Below are 20874 nucleotides of genomic sequence, written 5' to 3' on the forward strand. Positions count from 1 at the left end.
TTACAATCCTTTTCCTGAAAATGTAACAAATCCCTATAGGTACCCCAGCACATTTGCATATTTACTTCTTTACGTGATAAGGCTTCAATCGGAGATACCCATAACGGAGTTTTAGGTTCAAACCAATTTTTGTATTTTAACCACACCCTCATTAATCTCCTTCTCACATAGTGGTTCAAAAAATCTTTATGTATTTTACTTTTTTCATACCACAAATACGCAGGCCAACCAAACCTTCTGTCAAATCCTTCTAAATCAAGAATTCTAGGATTTCTTAGCGTTATCCATTCTTTTAACCATGTCAAACAAACAGCATCAAAATACAACCTTAAGTCTGGCAAGTTAAGACCACCTCTTTCCTTTGTATCTGTTAGATTCTTAAAATTAATTATTGGTCTTTTCCCCTGCCAAACAAACTTAGTTATGTCCTTCTGCCATTGCTTAAAACAAGTTAAAGTGTTAATTATGGGAATAGTCTGAAAGAGAAACAACATTTTAGGCAGGACATTCATTTTCACCACTGAAATTCTTCCCATTAAAGACAGATTCATTTTAGACCATCTTTGTAAATCAATTTTCACTGAATTCCATATTTTGACATAATTATTTGTAAACAACAGGGAGTTGTTATTTGATAACCAAACCCCCAAATATTTAACTTTCTTCTCCACTTTCAGCTCACTTATTTCAGAGAATCTGTCTTTGGTTTTCTGATCCATATTTTTAGTTAACACCTTAGTCTTGGTCTTGTTTATATAAAATCCAGCCAGCTGACCAAATTGTTGTATTTTATCCAAAAGTATTTCAGTCTTATTCATTGGATTCTCTAAAAACAGCACAACATCATCTGCAAAGGCTCTCAGCTTATAATCCTGTTTCCCAATTTTGGGACCATGTAATTTATCATCTTCTCTGATAGTTCTACAAAGCACTTCTAGAACCAATATAAAAAGCAATGGGGAAAGTGGACATCCTTGTCTAGTCCCTTTTTGTATTACACAGTTGTCTGTTAATTCCCCATTTATAATAATCTTAGCATATTGCTCCGAATAAATCGTCTTAATTGCCCTAATAAAATTATTGCCAGCAGTCATTACCTCTAGTAATCTCCACAAAAATTGCCACGAAATATTGTCAAAAGCTTTCTCTGCATCTAAAAAAATCATCGCCATCTGTTTATCATTATGTTTTTCATAGTACTCCAGTACATTCAAGACTGTTCTGACATTATCTCTCAATTGTCTCTTTGGCAAAAATCCAGCTTGATCTTCATGAATAAAATGCCTCAGTATAACCTTCATTCTTCTTGCCAAAATAGCAGCAAAAAGCTTATAATCATTATTTAAAAGTGAAATTGGTCTATAGTTTTTAACTAACGTTATATCTTGGTCTGATTTGGGGATTACTACAATATTTGCGTACTTCCATGAATCCGGCATAGTCCCTTTTTGTAAAATATCATTCATAGTCCATTGAAGAGGTTGTAAAATTTGATCTTTAAATGACTATAGTATAAAGCTGACAGTCCATCAGGCCCAGGGGCCTTATTGGGCTTGGCTTGATTTATTACTTCTATTACTTCCATAACTGTTATCGGAGCATTCATAATTTCTATTTACTCCTTAGTAAGTTTTGGAATATTTTTGGTCCTAAGAAACTGCTCAATTTTTTTATCTTCAACTATTTTGCCTTTATATAATTCTGAATAATATTTAAAGAATTCCGCTCTTATTTCCTTTCCATCATAAGGGAGCCCGTTTGTTGTAAGTATTTTGGATATATAATTTTTCTCCTTCTCAGATCTAATTTTCCAAGCTAACAACTTGCCTGGTTTGTTTGCGAACTCGAATGTCCTTTGCTTGACAGCATTGTATTGTGAAATGGGTACTCAAGGCCAGGCCTGAGCTAATCAATATGCTAAAATGTGACTCACTACCAGATAATGTCTGAGGAAGAGGCCAGAGGCTGATCTCCCCTCTTCTGTTGCAAGAAATCTATGTTAATCTTTGTCAGTGATGGCTCTGCTATGCCCAAAGGGGATTACTCAGTTGCTGTCTATAGAAATTCCACCCTAGGAGAACACCTGTAGATTTAGTCTTTCTACTAACACTTTAACACCTTTTGGGGTCAGACTGGCAAATCGGGGAAGATGCAATTTGTAGCTCTGAGATGCAGATGTGCTTTGGGCAATGTTCCCCCTCCCTTCTAAGCACACAGTTTACAGAAGATGAGATTCAGATCTCTCTGGCCTGGCCAATATCCTGAATAATTAAAAGACATTGTCCAGAAGGTAACAGCGTTGTCACCCCTTTTTGGGGACCCAGGAAAAGAGGAGATTTGAATAGATTCTATGAGAGATCAAAGGAAAATACACTATAAAGAATGAGGCTACTGGACAGAGAGTTAGCAGTCTTGTGCCTATGGGCGTCTTGTGTCTACATTCAAGATCTGCTCACAAGCGATCCCAGAGTTTGCTGCTAAGCCGTAGGGCAACAAGCAGGAACTCTGTCCATGGACAGGAGCTGTCTGTGACTTCTACTGCGCAGTGAGAAGTCAAGACTTCCCCAGCCATGGTGCTCTGACTCTCAGCCGTGATCTGAGCAACTGCAACAACTCCTGTCTCCAGCCAGAGGCCTCGCTCCTTCAGCTGAAAGATCCTGCGTTCTCAAGTCTCTCTGATCCTGGTAATATGCCTCTACAAGCCTTGGGGTCTTTCCATCTTTCCCCCTCCTTCTCCTTCCCCCCCTTTTTTCCTCTACTAACTCCTGATCCCCTCCCCCCAACCATGCCAGCCCTCAGCCTTCCTCCCCCCCTTTTCCATCTGTATCTGAATTATATTAGGCTCTAGGAAGATTTAATACACACACATATGGTAGTTAGGAACACTGGTTGAATATTGGTGCTGGCTAGGATGTTCTGTTTTAAATGCTGTAAGTAATATATTGATAGAGTGTTCTGCTTTCTGCTCAGCGTGATTGATGTTGTTATTCTTTTATACTCAATAATGCCCATTGAATCCTTTTAGGAATGGTTTGATGTCCTTCCTTGTGCCCAGATCCTACGTGGTCACTATATAAAAGAACTTGGTCACTTGGTGACACTATGGGACAGGCCTAATTTTGTATGCTAGCTAATGAGCATATTTGGTATATAAATCAGGCCTGGACCGTAACAATAACCTTTTATGATGATGAGCCCCCCCGCCCCCCACCGAGAAAGCAATACAAATTCCATTTCTGACCATCATTGTTGTCAAGATATTTATGAATCTTTCCCCATGGTCATTATCTAGAGCAGGGAGGCTGATTCATGTCCATTTGAAATACAGAAGTAGTTTCACAATCCCCACATACTGGGTTTCTTCTTTTGGAGCCACTCGGTAGACAAAAGGGAATATCCTCTATAATAAAATAGTTAGGTGTGCGCCCATGTCTCTGTGCCCGTGTCTTTCTCGGCCGTTCTGGACATGCGCAGAGTGCATGCCCTGAACACCCGAGAAAGATACGGCCGCAGAGACATGGCGGACATGTTGTCTCCTGGGTCAAAAGAAGGAGAAGCGGGGACCGGGGAGGGCAGAGGCGGCAGCGGCGAAGGAGAACAAGCGGGAACCGGGGAGAACGAAGGAGAACAAGCGGGAAGAAGAACAAGCAGGAAAATGAAGGAGAATAAGCGGGAAGGAGAACAAGCGGGAAAACGAAGGAGTACAAGCGGGAACTGGGGAGGGCAGAGGCGGCAGTGGCGAAGGAAAACAAGCGGGAACCGGGGAGAACGAAGGAGAACAAGCGGGAAAACGAAGGAGAACAAGTGGGAACCGGGGAGGGCAGAGGCGGCAGTGGCGAAGGAGAACAAGCGGGAACCGGCCAGCGGGGCCCATGGCGGCGGCGGGGCGACGGTTGTTGGTTGCGGGGTCGGCCGAGCAACGGAAGGGCAACCCGCAGTGGGGCCCGATACCAGGGGATGAAGGTGGGAATGGGGGGAGCGGTGGCTGTCTGGCAGCCGCCCGCAATGACAAACAAGCGGCGGCGGCCACGGCAGGGGCAAGAGGGGGAGGGGCAAGAGGGAGTGGGGCAGGGGGAGGGGCAAGAGGGAGTGGGGCAGGGGGGAGGGGCAAGAGGGAGTGGGGTGGGGGAGGGGCAAGAGGGAGTGGGGTGGGGAGGGGCAAGGGCAAGAGGGAGTGGGGCAGGGGGGAGGGGCAAGGGCAAGAGGGATTGGGGAGGGGAAAGGGAGTGGGGGAGGGGAAAGGGGCAAGAGGGACTGGGACAGGAGGGTGAGAGGGAGCGGAGGGTGAGAGAGAGGGGTGGGAGGGGGAGGGAGGGCAAGAGATTGGGGTGGGAGGGAGGGGAAGAGAGGCAACAGTGTGGGGCCAGAGGAGGCAGTGGGCCCAGTAGGGTGGAGGAGAGGGGAAAAACATAACCCAACTAGCACCCATTATTTTAACGGGCTTAAAAATATGAGTAGTTTTATAATTAAGGACATGAGCAACACATCCATAGCTGAGCTAAAAAGGAAAGGAAAATAGTGTTTTGTTTTTGTTTTCAAGACAAAGATAATTGTCTTGATATTTGTCAATATGGGATTTTTGATATTTGTCAATATGGATATTTGTCAAAAAGGGATTATTAAGAACTACTGTGTTTACCCAAATCCAATATGACTCTGAATTTAAGATTAGCCCTTTTTAAAAATTGAGGCTGAACACTGGTGAAGTGTGTGCGTGCATCAGCGAGGGGCCCATTTTAAAATTTTGTCTCTGGGCCCACTCCAGGCTTGTTACAGCCCTGTATTTATGATATTTACCTGACCCTCTGGTAATATGAACTTGGGGGAAACCTAGAAGCCCTTCCCACGATCAGTGAGAATGGCTTGCAGGCAGGATGCGAGGAAGGCAGGTTACACTCACCCTCCCCACAGACGATCAGATCTTGCTGGCTCGCCTGGGTGGGCGAATTGCCCATTCAGATGAACACTTGACTACTGCCGCCTGCATCTCTGGAGGTCCGGGAAGGGTGCCAGGATGTGATGTCTTGCGTCACCCCTCCCCCTGTAGCTCCCATTACGGAGTGGTGCATTATGGGAATCCACCTCCCCTCCCCCAATAGAGGTTGCTCAACACATTGCAATACTTTAGTAGGTCAACGTATTGTCCTGCTTTGGCTTTTGGATCTCTCTCACTTTCAAGCATACAAATAATCCCCTATGAAGGTCATCTCATCCACTGGCACATCTGGTGGCAGCAGGGAGTACCTCCCTATTAACTATAGCACGACTCCCGTGATGGTGAATTTGTATATAGTGCCTTTCAGCAATAGCTCTTCTGACAGTGGCTTACATAGAAAAGTAAATGATAGATAAATAAGAGCCTTGCCCTTGTCCCAAAAGGACCAGTCTGAAAGGAAACATAAGGTAGGCACCAGCAGCCATCATGGGAGGGATGCTGTCTTGGGGCTGGACAGGGAGATATGCACACGCTTTCCGTGAATATCTCGTGGTGGCCATGAGTTCCCTAAGTTAAAGAGATCCTTTTTGTGAAGAGGTTAGTCCTGTATCTATCGCCAATACACTTACTTGAGCCCCTTTTCCACTCACCCCGCAACTTTTGCAACCTTAACTCTTTGCTCCCTGCACCCAGGAAACTAATTCCTCCTCTTTTTGGGGAAAAAGAACAAAGATCAGAGAGGTAGAAAAAGACAAGAGCTGCACAACGAGCACTGCGGGTTCCTGTTGGACTATGGCCCTTTGCGGGTCACACGCATCCTGAAGGGGGTGGGAAGACACTCTATCTCTCTGCTCTATCATGCTTTGTCTCCGAGAGGAAGGGAATTGTGGAAAGCGGCGGGATCCGCTGCAGAGCAAATGCCCCTTTTGATGCTGAATGGAGCATTTCCTGGGTGGGTGGAGCTAGTGTCCATCGTGACGTGAGGCAGCAAAGCGACTTCACTTCCCTGCTTTTAGCCGGAGGCGCTCCTGGAAGCGTCTTTCACCCCGAAGTCAGAAGGAGCTGCAGCGTCCACGCCTCTCCCTTTGGGGGAAGGTGACCCTGGTCTTCTCCCGCCCGGGCGGGGATCTGGTGAGGCGCTCGTACATTGAGAGAGAGAGAGGGGTCGGGGGGGGGGGGCGCAGAGTGGGAAAAGGAGGAAGGAGGGATGGAGGGAGGGTGGCTGGAGACCTCCAGGCAGGGAGGCAGACAGAGCACAAGGGCAGGGCGGCACATAAGGCAGGCAGCTGCTCATGGGTGGTGGGGGCTAGGCTGAGAGGCGCACTTGGCACGCACGCATGGGTAGTTGGGATGAGCTGCATGGTAAAGGATCTCCTCTCCTCTTTCTTAAAGATCCCGCTTGCCAACTGTTGCTTAGGTCAGTGTTGTCTGCACTGACTGGCAGCAGCTCTCCTGGTTTGTCCCCCCTCCCCCGCATGCCCTCCTCTGGCCCGGCAGAGGCCAGGGATTAAACGTGGGGTTCTTGCGTGCAGAAAGCTCCTGAAAGGGAGGAATAAAGGAGAAGTAGGTGTTGTAGAACGGTGAAGCAGATACAGTGGTGCGGGGCGGGGGAAGCCCAAGGGAGGACTAAGGGGGAGGCTAGTTCTGTGGCCCTTAAGGAAAGACGCCCCCCTGCACACACACACCCCTTTCCCACCCTCTCTTTCTAGTTCTTCTTTGATTTCTAGCATTTGTCTCCTTTTTCTCCACAAAGTGGAATTTGGGTGTCACAGACCTCCATCCTTGGAAGGTACCGTGTTGGAGGCTGCTTTGGAGCAGATTAAAAATGGAAAAGGGAGACTCGGCTGGCCATGAAGCAGGAAAAGGCCCTGAGGCCAACCAGGCTGGGAGCACTGGGGAATTCTGGGAAAGGACAGAGAAGAAGATCCAGGGAGAGGACACCAGCAGCTCAGATGCATGGTGCAAGCGCTTCAGGCAGTTGTGCTACCAGGAGACCAAGGGGCCTTGAGAGGTTTGCAGCCAACTCCACCACCTTTGCCGTCAGTGGTTGAAGCCAGAGAGATGCACAAAAGCTCAGATGCTGGACCTGGTGATCCTCGAGCAGTTCCTGACCGTTCTGCCCCCGGAGATGGAGAGATGGGTGAGAGAATGCAGAGCGGAGACCAGTTCCCAGGCGGTGTCCCTTGCAGAAGGTTTCCTCCTGAGCCAGGCAGAGGAGAAGCAGCAGGAAGATCAGCAGGTGAGAGAGCACTTCATCCTGGGAGTTGCCAAGAGCTGAGAATGACCTGCCCACCCCACCCCCTCTTCTCTTTGGTTAGGGGCCTTCTCTTGGGGATGGGGCCATCGCTCAGTGGGGGAACATCTGCTTGCATATAGAAGGTCCCAGGTTCACTCCCTGGCATCTCCAGGTAGGGCTGGAAAGGGCTCCTGCATGAAATGTTGGAGAGCCACCTCCAGTTAGCATAGACAGTACTGGGCTGGATGGAGGAAGGTCTGACTCTGTATATGGCAGCTTTTCTTGGGTCTGGTGGCTTAGCTCAGTGGAAGAACATCTGACTGTGTGCAGAAGGAAGGTCTGGGAAGGACTTGTATCTGAAATCTTGGAGAGACGCTGCCAGTTAGTGCATGGAGCAAGATGGACTAAGGGTCTCTAAGGCAGCTTCCTATGTTCCTGTGGGTCTTTCCTGTTTCTAATCTCTCTCTCCCTGTTCCCTGCCTAGGATCTCCTCTTCTGTCTGTTTCAGACGCAAGGACTCTTGACAGAAGCGGTCCCTGATTTCCACGAGGCAGAGACGGACCCATCGGACGCTAGGCAGACACCCTTGTCCAGGGAGATCTTGCATGAGGAGGGCAGTGGTGCCTCTTTGCTGGGTAAGGCGGGATGGGGCAGACACCTTCCTGTCCTCCCTGAAATATCCCTGCTCTCTGTGGTCTCCTTTTATGTTTCCCTGCTCCCATTTGAGGAAGATCCTCCTCTCCAGCCTCTCAAAAGGTTTTAATGATCTTTTGTTTCAGGAGTTACAAATGTTACTCACTGAACCCTTGGAAAGTCACTGCCAGTCAATGTGGACAATAGATCCAGATGGACCAATGGTCTGTCTCAGTAGAAGGCAACTTGTTCCTACAAGTGGCAAGGCTGCTCCATTCACTGTATGATTGCCTGCCCCCCTCCCCACCCCATTTGAAGAATTTGTTCTGCAGACAAGCAACACTGACCTCGTAACAGTTCAGCACCTGCTAAGGGAATGTTTGGGAGTCCACTGATATCCTCCCCTTTTACTTCGGAAAAACCGTCCAGAAGTAAAATGTCCCCCACCTCTCCTCTTCAGGCCTTTTCTCCAGCCTCTCCCCCAGTTTTAAGGATGTACTGAATTATGACAGTTGTCGACATTATGTGCCCACATATGCATGTTGTGTTGTTGCTTCTGCACAAAGCTAACATGGAGTGGTTTTTGAAATTCTCGTTTTTTAAAAAAGATTTGTGTTGGGTTTTCTTATATATTCTCTCTCTCATTCTCCTACAACTTCCCATCACTTTTCTGTCCTTTACAGGTGCTGGCATGACTCTGCCTCTGCATTCTCAGCCATCTCTTCCTTCAGGTGGAGTGGGAGGCGCTTCAGGACGACCAGATCAGGTATGGAAGGATTGCTGGGGAAAGAGGATGGAGGAGGGAGAAGAAATGCCTTGTTCCTCCCCAGGAGCCCATACGGGCAGCCACCCTCCATCTTTACTGGCCCCCTTATCACTGCTAGAGATGTGCACAAAACTGGAAACCCCGGTTCGGTTCGAGTAGATCCAGACACCTCCCGTCATTTTCCGCCCGTTAGACATCTCTCTGTGGTGGCTGTGGCCATTTTGGAGGCTGCTCCACATGCCCGATGGCCATCTGCATGGCCGGAGGGGGGGCATCAGGGTACCTCCCCCCCTGGGGCCATGACAGCATCCTCCGGAGCCCATCAATGGCCCTAAGACTGCCATTAATTTTTCTTCAAATAAACCAACAAACAACCCCCCCAAGCTGGCCCTGGACCGACCTGGTTGGTTCAGTGCGACTTTGAGGCCTTGAGCCAGGCCAGTTCGAGTGCGAGCCAACTCGACCTTGAGCCAGCTCCCACATCCCTAATCACTGGCTTGAAGCCCATGATATATGTTCACAGGGTCAGCCACCCAACCTCCTAACCCCTCTCCTTCCTTCCATGCCCACCTTCCTGTATTCTGCCTTTTAGCCCTAAAAGGGACCGCCTTACAAGACTTCATTTCCTCTCCCTGCATCATCTCCCAGGGTTTCTACAGAGGGGAGGGACCTTTTAGCTCCTGGTGGCAGGCAGGCAATGGCTTTTTGGGCCATTCTGGCCCAGTCAAGGGCGGACGTTGTCCTAGTTTCCTTGTTCTCTCCTGCCTGCCAGCATGGTTGCCACTGGCTTCGTGCAGAGCCAAGAGAAGAACTGAGGGGAACATGGATAATAGATGCAAAAAATCTACCACAGAACCCGTGAACAATGAGAAAGGCAATAAATGCAGAGGCACAAAGCAAGATAAAGCCAAACTACGCATATAATGACAAATTCCCACAGGCACTCATGTTACAACAGCAAGTAAATACAATAGTAAGTGCAGAGCCAGGAAACCCCCAGATGCTGATCGGCTTGGCACCCAGTCTAGTGAGTGCCCTGCCCTACTGGGCGTTGGGGGAAAGTCCAAATGCCCCTTTCCTTCTCAGCTCACCTTACCTGAACAGTTCTTCTGACTATTGCTTAGGAGAAACAGAACCGTGATGTGATCTTCAAGGGAAGAAATGTGTTCTCCTTTCTCTCTTTCAGGGCCAGGTGACCTTTGAGGACGTGGCCGTGCATTTCTGAGGAGGAGTGGGCTCTGCTGGATTCTGGCCAAAAGACTGCACAGGGAAGTCATGGAAGAGAATGGTTGGATTGTGGCCTCTCTGGGTGAGACTCCCTCTTTTTCCCTTAGAAGGCATCAGAAGTATCAGACTAGTTTGCTGTGATGGTGGCAGCATGGCAGTGTGGTCTACTTGCCAGGGAGGGCCAGTGAGGTGTACTTGTCTGTTTCAAACAAGAAGATCCGGGTCAGAATGCCCAAGCGATCCATCTCACTGGTTGGCTCTGAACCCAGAATCTCTCAGCCCAACATATCTTGTAGGGTTGTTGTGAGGCTAGGAGGTGAGGAAGGGTGTGATAGAAATGCAATTAATAATGGTAAAGGAAAGGCTATTCCCACGACCAACCAAAACTGGGCTAAGGGATCCCAGCCCGGTTTTGGCCGGTCGTGTGCCGCCACGGGAGTTAAGAACATAAGAGCAGTCCTGGTGGATCAGGCCCAAGGCCCATCTAGTCCAGCATCCTGTTTTACACAGTGGCCCACCAGATGCTGCTGGAAGCCTACAGGCAGGAGTTGGGGATATGCCCTCTCTCCTGCTGTTACTCCTCTGCAACTGATTGTGCGGTTACCGGCATCTCGCCCTCTAAAAGGCCTTCCCCCAACACGGTTAGCAGAGCGAACGCTCCGCTAACCCCATTTTTGTGATCGTGAGTTGCAACGGTGCGGCTCTGTGGCTCTCCCCTGACTTGGAGGCTAGAACAAGCCTCCTAGTGTCAGGGAGAGGGGGCTCTCCAGAATGCCCTGCACACTTGAGAGGGGCATTCTGGGACTTCTGGGGGCCTGGCAGACCCTGATGTCCATGAGGGAGCCAGTAATTGTGTGGGTGGGCAATCTGGCCGCCCAGGGTGGGCTTTCCGCTCATCTGTTGGGAGAGTGGGCCAAACTTGCTCTCCCTGCAGAACCCGCTACGGCTCTCCACACTGCTCATGTGGAGAGCCTTAAAGCCTCCTTGAGGCGCCCCTGTCTGACAGACCCTGAAGAGGTGACACTTCCTCATATGGGCTCAGACCCTTGATCCATCTGACTCACTAGGACCCTGACTGGTCCCAACTCTCCAGGGTTTCCGATGAAGAATTCCCCAGGGCTGCATGGAGACTGAAGCTGGGGCCTCCTGCAGGCCAAGCAGATGCTCTGCCCCTGAGCTGCAGCCCCTCCCCTCAGGAGGCTGACCGTCTGCAGGGAGGGCGATTATAACGTATATGATACCTCTGAGAGGGAGATGTATGAGCCCGCTTTATATAAAATGTATAGCTTATATCTTATCCCAGTTAATCCTCTCTCCCCAAAAAGTGAACAACTTTGGTCTTAGGCTGAGCTAAGCCAAAGATGATTCAGACAGGTTTTAAAAAATGTAGAGGAGGGATTCTTTTCTGTACCAATATCTCTTTTATTGCAAAAATCAAAATTATATCAGAATCAATACTGAGTTGCATGGACACTAAGTCAAGGCACACATACAACTAGATGTTCAGTTTCCAAAATACAGTAGCATATACAAAATACAAGGAGAAAGTACTAAAAGGAACCTAAAATATACAAAACAGTTCCTATTTCTCCAGGAATACAGCTTGCACAAAAGCAATTTCCTTCCTTGATGTTTTCACGCCACAGCAGTATCCACTCCAGGTCTTCTCCAGGAAGCCTCCTACTGGCCTCTCTAATGTATGAGAGAGGTGGCACCCTTCACTCTCACTCCCCGCCCCGCCTCCCAATTCAAAACCTGTCAGAAGCTGAGGACCTCATTGTCATGCCTGGTTTTGTTGTGACTGGGAGGAGAGACGTGAAGGCCCTACACAGAGTGCATAACAACAGGTGTGCAAACAAGGCCTCACTGGAAGCCTCCACAGAATGTCTTTACCGAGGTCAAAAGGGCTCATTATGTCAATCAAACACCCACCCAAAATGGAACGCTCTCTGTGACAAGTGGCACCCCACTCGTCAGCCTGGGACTCTACTAGTGACGGGGGTCAGTACCCCAAACTAGAGAGGTTAACAGTCTTATACTTATCAGTATTACTGAGCAATCTCTATTTATCTCTACTTCTCTTTGTCTTCTCTTTCTCTTTCACTGTGGCCATCATGCTCACCCCGAGTAGCGTAGCTGAGGGCTGCGTGAGGAGAAGGTTTACCACTCTGGATACAGAATGAACTTTTAAATGAAAGAAAATCAAGTTTATTCATGTACAAGCAGCTTAAAGGTTTTTCTCTGCCAAAGCAGGGCTTGACGCTTGTAAGGGTTTCTTTAATCATAGTAACAAGCCTTGGCTAAAGTGTAAATAATGTGAGATGTAAGATGGTGAGACACAGACTTCACCCACTGGCAGACATTTTACACAGTGTAAATTGACAGACTGTACTATTTATCTAAGTATATGACTGAGATAGCCACAGTTGGATCGCCTGTCACCTATAGACACAGATCCTGTCCTATCCCGTCCCTCCCTGGAACCCCACCAGTCTCAGAACAGACCTCTCTAGAAACCCTCTAGCTAGCTCTCTATGTCCCTATCTATGGGCTTTTCTAAGCCCTATATGATACACCGAGTGTTCAGTAGTTCAGTTTAACTGCCTCTTTCTGCTCCATTCGGAAGCCTCCCCCTTAGGAATCCCACCTTGAGGGTGGTTTGTTGGGCTTCAAAAGATTATTGATAGGACTGTAGCTGCTTCCAACTATCACACTGTCCATAACAGGATCGCAGCCTTCCAAAGCATCTTGAGAGAGGGAGATCCAGCATCTGTTAAGCATATAGAAGAACAGGCCTTGTTGAAGGAGAACCAGTATGATTTCTTCAAGGGAAGGTATTGCCTCACTAACCTTTTGGAGTTTTTGAGAGTTTCAACAGGCATATGGATAAAGGTGATCCGGTTGACATTGTATACTTGGACTTCCAAGAAGCTTTTGATAAAGTTCCCCAACAAAGGCTCTTGAGTAAACTTAGCAGTTATGGAATAAGGGGACAGGTTCATGTGTGGATAGGTAACTGGTTGAAGGACAGGAAACAGAGTAGGACGAAATGGACATTATTCATAATGGAGGTAGGTAGGAAGTGGGGTCCCTCAGGTATTGGTACTGGGACCAGTGCTCTTTAACTTGTTCATAAACGATCTAGACTTTGACCAGCGGAGTGGCCAAATTTGCAGATAGACACAAAACTATTTAGGGTAGTGAAATCCACAACGGATTGTGAGGAACTCCAAAAAGATCTCTCCAAACCAGGGGACTGGGCGACAAAATGGCAAATGAGGTTCAATGTGAGCAAGTGTAAAGTGATGCACATTGGGGCAAAAAACACCAACTTCACATATATGCTGATGGGATCTGAGCTGTTGGTGACTAAAAAGGAGAGGGATCTTGGGGTCGTGGTGGACAGCTCATTGAAAGTGTTGTCTCAATGCACGGCAGCTGACAAAAAAAGCTAATTCCATGCTAGGAATCATTAGGATGGGGGTTGAAAATAAAAGTGCCATTTTATTTTCTCTTATAATGCCCTTATACAAATCTCTGGTGCGGCCACATCTGGAGTGCTGTGCACAGCTTTGGTCACCCTATCTTAAGAAGATTATTATAGAACTGGAAAAAGTGCAAAGAGGGCAACCAAAATGATCAGGGGCTTGGAGCACCTTCCTTCTGAGGCTAGGCTACAGCATCTGGGGCTCTTTATCATGGAAAAGAGGCGACTAAGGGGAGACTTGATCAAAGTGTCTAAAATTATGCATGGAGTGGAAAGGGTGGACAGAGAGAAATTTTTCTCCTTCTCTCACAATGCTAGAACCAGGGGTCACCCCATGAAACTGAAGGTCGGGCAATTAAGGACTGACAAGGAAGTACTTTTTCACACAGGGCATCATTAATTTATGGAGTTCCTTGCCATGGGATGTGCTGATGGCCAACCGCTTGGATGGCTTTAAAAGGGGCTTAGACAGATTCATGGAGGAGAAGTCTATCAATGGCTACTAGTCTGGTGGCTGTGGGCCATCTCCGTCCTCAAAGGCACGATGCCTCTCAATCCCAGTTGCAGGGGAGCAACCGCAGGAGAGAGGGCATGCACATACGTCTTGCCTGAGGGCTCTCCAGAGGGACCTGGTGGGCCACTTTGTGAAACAGGGTGCTGGACTAGATGGGCCATGTGCCTGATCCAGCAGAGCTGTTCTTATGTTCTTACCTGTACAGACACTCATCCTGGGGGAGGTTCCCCTCTCAGCTATGTAATGTGAGCAGAAGGGTAGCTGGGAGGTCACTTCAGCTGTGTTTGGGCTGTTCCAGCTGCCAGGCTGCAGAAGCCCCCGTGGGAGGTGGGTGTCACGATCTCACTCTACTGAAGAAGCTGACCAGAGACTTTTGACACAATAGCCAGTTGGAATTGTAGAATAAGAACAGCCCTGCTGGATCAGATCCAAGGCCCATCTAGTCCAGCATCCTGTTTTGCACAGTAGCCCACCAGATGCTGCTGGAAGCCTACAGGCAGGAGTTGGGGATATGCCCTCTCTCCTGCTGTTACTCCTCTGCAACTGATTGTGCGGTTACCGGCATCTCGCCCTCTAAAAGGCCTTCCCCCAACACGGTTAGCAGAGCGAACGCTCCGCTAACCCCATTTTTGTGATCGTGAGTTGCAACGGTGCGGCTCTGTGGCTCTCCCCTGACTTGGAGGCTAGAACAAGCCTCCTAGTGTCAGGGAGAGGGGGCTCTCCAGAATGCCCTGCACACTTGAGAGGGGCATTCTGGGACTTCTGGGGGCCTGGCAGACCCTGATGTCCATGAGGGAGCCAGTAATTGTGTGGGTGGGCAATCTGGCCGCCCAGGGTGGGCTTTCCGCTCATCTGTTGGGAGAGTGGGCCAAACTTGCTCTCCCTGCAGAACCCGCTACGGCTCTCCACACTGCTCATGTGGAGAGCCTTAAAGCCTCCTTGAGGCGCCCCTGTCTGACAGACCCTGAAGAGGTGACACTTCCTCATATGGGCTCAGACCCTTGATCCATCTGACTCACTAGGACCCTGACTGGTCCCAACTCTCCAGGGTTTCCGATGAAGAATTCCCCAGGGCTGCATGGAGACTGAAGCTGGGGCCTCCTGCAGGCCAAGCAGATGCTCTGCCCCTGAGCTGCAGCCCCTCCCCTCAGGAGGCTGACCGTCTGCAGGGAGGGCGATTATAACGTATATGATACCTCTGAGAGGGAGATGTATGAGCCCGCTTTATATAAAATGTATAGCTTATATCTTATCCCAGTTAATCCTCTCTCCCCAAAAAGTGAACAACTTTGGTCTTAGGCTGAGCTAAGCCAAAGATGATTCAGACAGGTTTTAAAAAATGTAGAGGAGGGATTCTTTTCTGTACCAATATCTCTTTTATTGCAAAAATCAAAATTATATCAGAATCAATACTGAGTTGCATGGACACTAAGTCAAGGCACACATACAACTAGATGTTCAGTTTCCAAAATACAGTAGCATATACAAAATACAAGGAGAAAGTACTAAAAGGAACCTAAAATATACAAAACAGTTCCTATTTCTCCAGGAATACAGCTTGCACAAAAGCAATTTCCTTCCTTGATGTTTTCACGCCACAGCAGTATCCACTCCAGGTCTTCTCCAGGAAGCCTCCTACTGGCCTCTCTAATGTATGAGAGAGGTGGCACCCTTCACTCTCACTCCCCGCCCCGCCTCCCAATTCAAAACCTGTCAGAAGCTGAGGACCTCATTGTCATGCCTGGTTTTGTTGTGACTGGGAGGAGAGACGTGAAGGCCCTACACAGAGTGCATAACAACAGGTGTGCAAACAAGGCCTCACTGGAAGCCTCCACAGAATGTCTTTACCGAGGTCAAAAGGGCTCATTATGTCAATCAAACACCCACCCAAAATGGAACGCTCTCTGTGACAAGTGGCACCCCACTCGTCAGCCTGGGACTCTACTAGTGACGGGGGTCAGTACCCCAAACTAGAGAGGTTAACAGTCTTATACTTATCAGTATTACTGAGCAATCTCTATTTATCTCTACTTCTCTTTGTCTTCTCTTTCTCTTTCACTGTGGCCATCATGCTCACCCCGAGTAGCGTAGCTGAGGGCTGCGTGAGGAGAAGGTTTACCACTCTGGATACAGAATGAACTTTTAAATGAAAGAAAATCAAGTTTATTCATGTACAAGCAGCTTAAAGGTTTTTCTCTGCCAAAGCAGGGCTTGACGCTTGTAAGGGTTTCTTTAATCATAGTAACAAGCCTTGGCTAAAGTGTAAATAATGTGAGATGTAAGATGGTGAGACACAGACTTCACCCACTGGCAGACATTTTACACAGTGTAAATTGACAGACTGTACTATTTATCTAAGTATATGACTGAGATAGCCACAGTTGGATCGCCTGTCACCTATAGACACAGATCCTGTCCTATCCCGTCCCTCCCTGGAACCCCACCAGTCTCAGAACAGACCTCTCTAGAAACCCTCTAGCTAGCTCTCTATGTCCCTATCTATGGGCTTTTCTAAGCCCTATATGATACACCGAGTGTTCAGTAGTTCAGTTTAACTGCCTCTTTCTGCTCCATTCGGAAGCCTCCCCCTTAGGAATCCCACCTTGAGGGTGGTTTGTTGGGCTTCAAAAGATTATTGATAGGACTGTAGCTGCTTCCAACTATCACACTGTCCATAACAGGATCGCAGCCTTCCAAAGCATCTTGAGAGAGGGAGATCCAGCATCTGTTAAGCATATAGAAGAACAGGCCTTGTTGAAGGAGAACCAGTATGATTTCTTCAAGGGAAGGTATTGCCTCACTAACCTTTTGGAGTTTTTGAGAGTTTCAACAGGCATATGGATAAAGGTGATCCGGTTGACATTGTATACTTGGACTTCCAAGAAGCTTTTGATAAAGTTCCCCAACAAAGGCTCTTGAGTAAACTTAGCAGTTATGGAATAAGGGGACAGGTTCATGTGTGGATAGGTAACTGGTTGAAGGACAGGAAACAGAGTAGGACGAAATGGACATTATTCATAATGGAGGTAGGTAGGAAGTGGGGTCCCTCAGGTATTGGTACTGGGACCAGTGCTCTTTAACTTGTTCATAAACGATCTAGACTTTGACCAGCGGAGTGGCCAAATTTGCAGATAGACACAAAACTATTTAGGGTAGTGAAATCCACAACGGATTGTGAGGAACTCCAAAAAGATCTCTCCAAACCAGGGGACTGGGCGACAAAATGGCAAATGAGGTTCAATGTGAGCAAGTGTAAAGTGATGCACATTGGGGCAAAAAACACCAACTTCACATATATGCTGATGGGATCTGAGCTGTTGGTGACTAAAAAGGAGAGGGATCTTGGGGTCGTGGTGGACAGCTCATTGAAAGTGTTGTCTCAATGCACGGCAGCTGACAAAAAAAGCTAATTCCATGCTAGGAATCATTAGGATGGGGGTTGAAAATAAAAGTGCCATTTTATTTTCTCTTATAATGCCCTTATACAAATCTCTGGTGCGGCCACATCTGGAGTGCTGTGCACAGCTTTGGTCACCCTATCTTAAGAAGATTATTATAGAACTGGAAAAAGTGCAAAGAGGGCAACCAAAATGATCAGGGGCTTGGAGCACCTTCCTTCTGAGGCTAGGCTACAGCATCTGGGGCTCTTTATCATGGAAAAGAGGCGACTAAGGGGAGACTTGATCAAAGTGTCTAAAATTATGCATGGAGTGGAAAGGGTGGACAGAGAGAAATTTTTCTCCTTCTCTCACAATGCTAGAACCAGGGGTCACCCCATGAAACTGAAGGTCGGGCAATTAAGGACTGACAAGGAAGTACTTTTTCACACAGGGCATCATTAATTTATGGAGTTCCTTGCCATGGGATGTGCTGATGGCCAACCGCTTGGATGGCTTTAAAAGGGGCTTAGACAGATTCATGGAGGAGAAGTCTATCAATGGCTACTAGTCTGGTGGCTGTGGGCCATCTCCGTCCTCAAAGGCACGATGCCTCTCAATCCCAGTTGCAGGGGAGCAACCGCAGGAGAGAGGGCATGCACATACGTCTTGCCTGAGGGCTCTCCAGAGGGACCTGGTGGGCCACTTTGTGAAACAGGGTGCTGGACTAGATGGGCCATGTGCCTGATCCAGCAGAGCTGTTCTTATGTTCTTACCTGTACAGACACTCATCCTGGGGGAGGTTCCCCTCTCAGCTATGTAATGTGAGCAGAAGGGTAGCTGGGAGGTCACTTCAGCTGTGTTTGGGCTGTTCCAGCTGCCAGGCTGCAGAAGCCCCCGTGGGAGGTGGGTGTCACGATCTCACTCTACTGAAGAAGCTGACCAGAGACTTTTGACACAATAGCCAGTTGGAATTGTAGCTCAAACTTCAGCTTTAGTGATAAATGGTACTTTTTAACAGTTTCACCATGAATACAGGAATAAGAAGATAGGAACATAAGAACAGCCCTGCTGGATCAGATCCAAGGCCCATCTAGTCCAGCATCCTGTTTCGCACAGTAGCCCACCAGATGCCGTTGGAAGCCACAGGCAGGAGTTGAGGGCATGCCCTCTCTCCTGCTGTTACTCCCCTGCAGCTGGTATTCAGAGGCATCCTGCCTTTGAGGCTGGAGGTGGCCCACAGCTCTCCGACTAGTAGCCGTTGATAGACCTCTTTCCCATGAAGTTATCTAAACCCTTCTTAAAGCCACCCAGGTTGTTGGCTGTCACCACATCTTGTGGCAGAGAATTCCACAAGTTGATGATGTGTTGTGTGAAAAAGTACTTCTGTTTGTTGGTCCTAAATTTCTTCGCAATCAATTTCATGGGATGATCCCTGGTTCTAGTGTTATGTGAGAGGGAGAAGAATTTCTCTCTGTCCACTTTCTCCACACCATGCATGATTTTATAGACCTCTATCCTGTCACCCCGCAGTCGTCTTTCCCCCCACTGGTTCTTACCATTCTACTTGGTTTCTGTTACACCCACTATATTTATGTTTTCATTAGTAACCAAGTACTCCAGCTCACCAATCTTGGCTCGGAATTCTTCTGGCATTGGTGTATAGACACCTATATGCCAGGTCCCTCTCCTGGTGCTGGTGTGTGCTTTCCTGCTTACCATCATTTGTCCTATTTGGCAAGCTGTCCTGTGTTTCCTTCTGCTCAACTCCTGGCTCTGCTCTGTCCCCTTCTGGTTTATCCAAAACATGTTCACCCTCACCCCTTAGGGGATTTTGCTGGCTGCAGCAGATCCTACTATTTAGTTCCATGCCATTATTTAGTATAATGCCATAAATATTCTCAGAGTATCTAATTGCACTAGCCATTTGAGCCCAATCCAAGCTTAATCACTACCTGTTCCCAAACCCCCACATGTATCTTATCAAAGACTTTGAGGCAATTCTCACAATCGCCCCCAAACGGGCCAATGGAGCCCGGCCCGCTTTGGGGCGATCGTGGGCTGCAACAGGAGCTGCACGGCTCCCGGCAGCTAATCGCCCTAAATACCCCTCCCCTAAGATGAGGTTAATGGAGCGGGTGCTTCGTTAATCTCCTCTTTTGGCTTGCCTGTTGCCGCGGCATGCGGTGACACACGATAGACCCCTGACCTCCCGGGCTTGGGGGTCTCTACAGGATTCCCCATGTGCTTGCGTGAGGCATCCTGGAACTTTTGGGGGCCTCGTGGCCCCCAATCCCCGCAGCCCCCGCCGGTTCCGTGACAGCGCCGGCAGTCGTGTGGGCGGCCGATCCGGCGGCATCAAAGAACCCACACAGGAGAGAAGCCATAAAAATGCTTGGAGTGTGGAAAGACCTTCTGCCAGAAGCGAAATCTTACTATACATCATAGAATCCAGACCGGGGAGAAACCACATAACTGCTTGGAGTGTGGAAAGGGCCAATGCAGGCTTACTGTGCATCAGAGAACGCATGCAGGAGAGAAGCCACGTAACTGATTTGAGTGTGGATAGAGCTTTGGCAAAAAGTGAGCTGGAATTGGTGCTCCCGGCAGTTAACCGCCCTAAATAGCCCTCCCCGAAGACAAGGAGCAAATGTTCCGTTAACCTCCTTTTTGCTCATGTGTTCCTGCGGCGTGCAGTGACACAAGAGTAGACCCCTGGGGGGTCTTGGGGGTCTCTCCAGGATGCCCCGCGCACTTGCCCCTGGAACTTGTGGGGGCCGCGTGGCCCCCGATCCCCACAGCCCTCACCACCAGCTTTCTCTCCCAACTCCCAATGTTTTTAGTACAATATAACCAAAATTCAATCTCCAGTACATATGATTTATTAAGTTCATATTTTATTTTATTATGTTTTTTATTTGTACACTGCCCCAAACTTCCGTCTCTCAATGACCAACAAAAATTGATACAACTCCTCGGAGGGTTGTGTAGCATATGAAGTTCAATTGAACGACCGGACCAGCCGGTCATTTCGACTGAACTGCTTCGGCACATCACAGTTCGATTTCTATTTATTCCAATTCGAATTGAACTGCAGTTTTGTCTGGTTTGCACACCCCTAGCAGATATTCTATTTTGTTGCTTCATCTGTTTCAGTTTAGAAGCCTAAATTTCTTCACCTGCTGATTTCTCTCCCAACTCCCATTTTTTTTTAGTACAATATAACAGAAACTCAATCTCCAATGCATATGATTTGTGAAGTACATATTTTATTTTATTATATATTTTATTTCTACACTGCCCCAAACGTCCATCTCTGAATGACCAACAAACATTTATAAAATTCCTGAGAGGGGTGTGTAGCATATGAAGTTAATAATGCCTTGGCCTTTTCCCCCTAAAGACTCTCTTAGCTTTTTGTAACTTTTTAAAAATAGGGTGCATATCTTATTATACAGCTCCTTATAAAACATTTAAGAGCATCCCATACTAGTGAGAATGAAGCTATAGACCCCCTATTAAAATGAAAAAATTCTTCCATCTCCCTTTCAAGCTATTCCACAAAATACATAGCATTCAGCAAGGAAGTATTCATATACTATCTAAATGAAGTATTACACCGGCCTTCTAGTGCCAAACTAACTTAACGGGAGCATAACAGGGGTCTAAGGCCAGTTCTGTTTGCTGTATGTTTTCCT

General features: G+C 47.9%; 2 protein-coding genes across 3 annotated transcripts in view; both read left to right on the top strand.

The window, feature by feature from the left end:
* Positions 1-20874, top strand: part of LOC128346285 (zinc finger protein 420-like) — a 43168-nt gene that overhangs the window by 17958 nt on the left and 4336 nt on the right. The window lies entirely within an intron of this gene.
* On the top strand, positions 4357-12685 carry LOC128346283 (zinc finger protein 202-like). Of its 2 annotated transcripts, none has more exons than XM_053299425.1 (6): positions 4357-6067; positions 6690-7175; positions 7657-7807; positions 8489-8571; positions 9758-9880; positions 12525-12685. In XM_053299425.1, exons 2-5 carry the CDS (start codon positions 7014-7016, stop codon positions 9794-9796), a joined length of 435 nt encoding a protein of 144 aa, XP_053155400.1. In that variant the 5' UTR covers positions 4357-6067; positions 6690-7013; the 3' UTR covers positions 9797-9880; positions 12525-12685. The 2 variants fall into 2 exon arrangements, with proteins under 2 accessions (XP_053155400.1, XP_053155401.1); XM_053299426.1 differs by having other exon boundaries at positions 7681-7807.

The sequence above is a fragment of the Hemicordylus capensis genome, chromosome 2, assembly GCF_027244095.1.
Source record: "Hemicordylus capensis ecotype Gifberg chromosome 2, rHemCap1.1.pri, whole genome shotgun sequence".
Lineage (NCBI taxonomy): Eukaryota > Metazoa > Chordata > Lepidosauria > Squamata > Cordylidae > Hemicordylus > Hemicordylus capensis.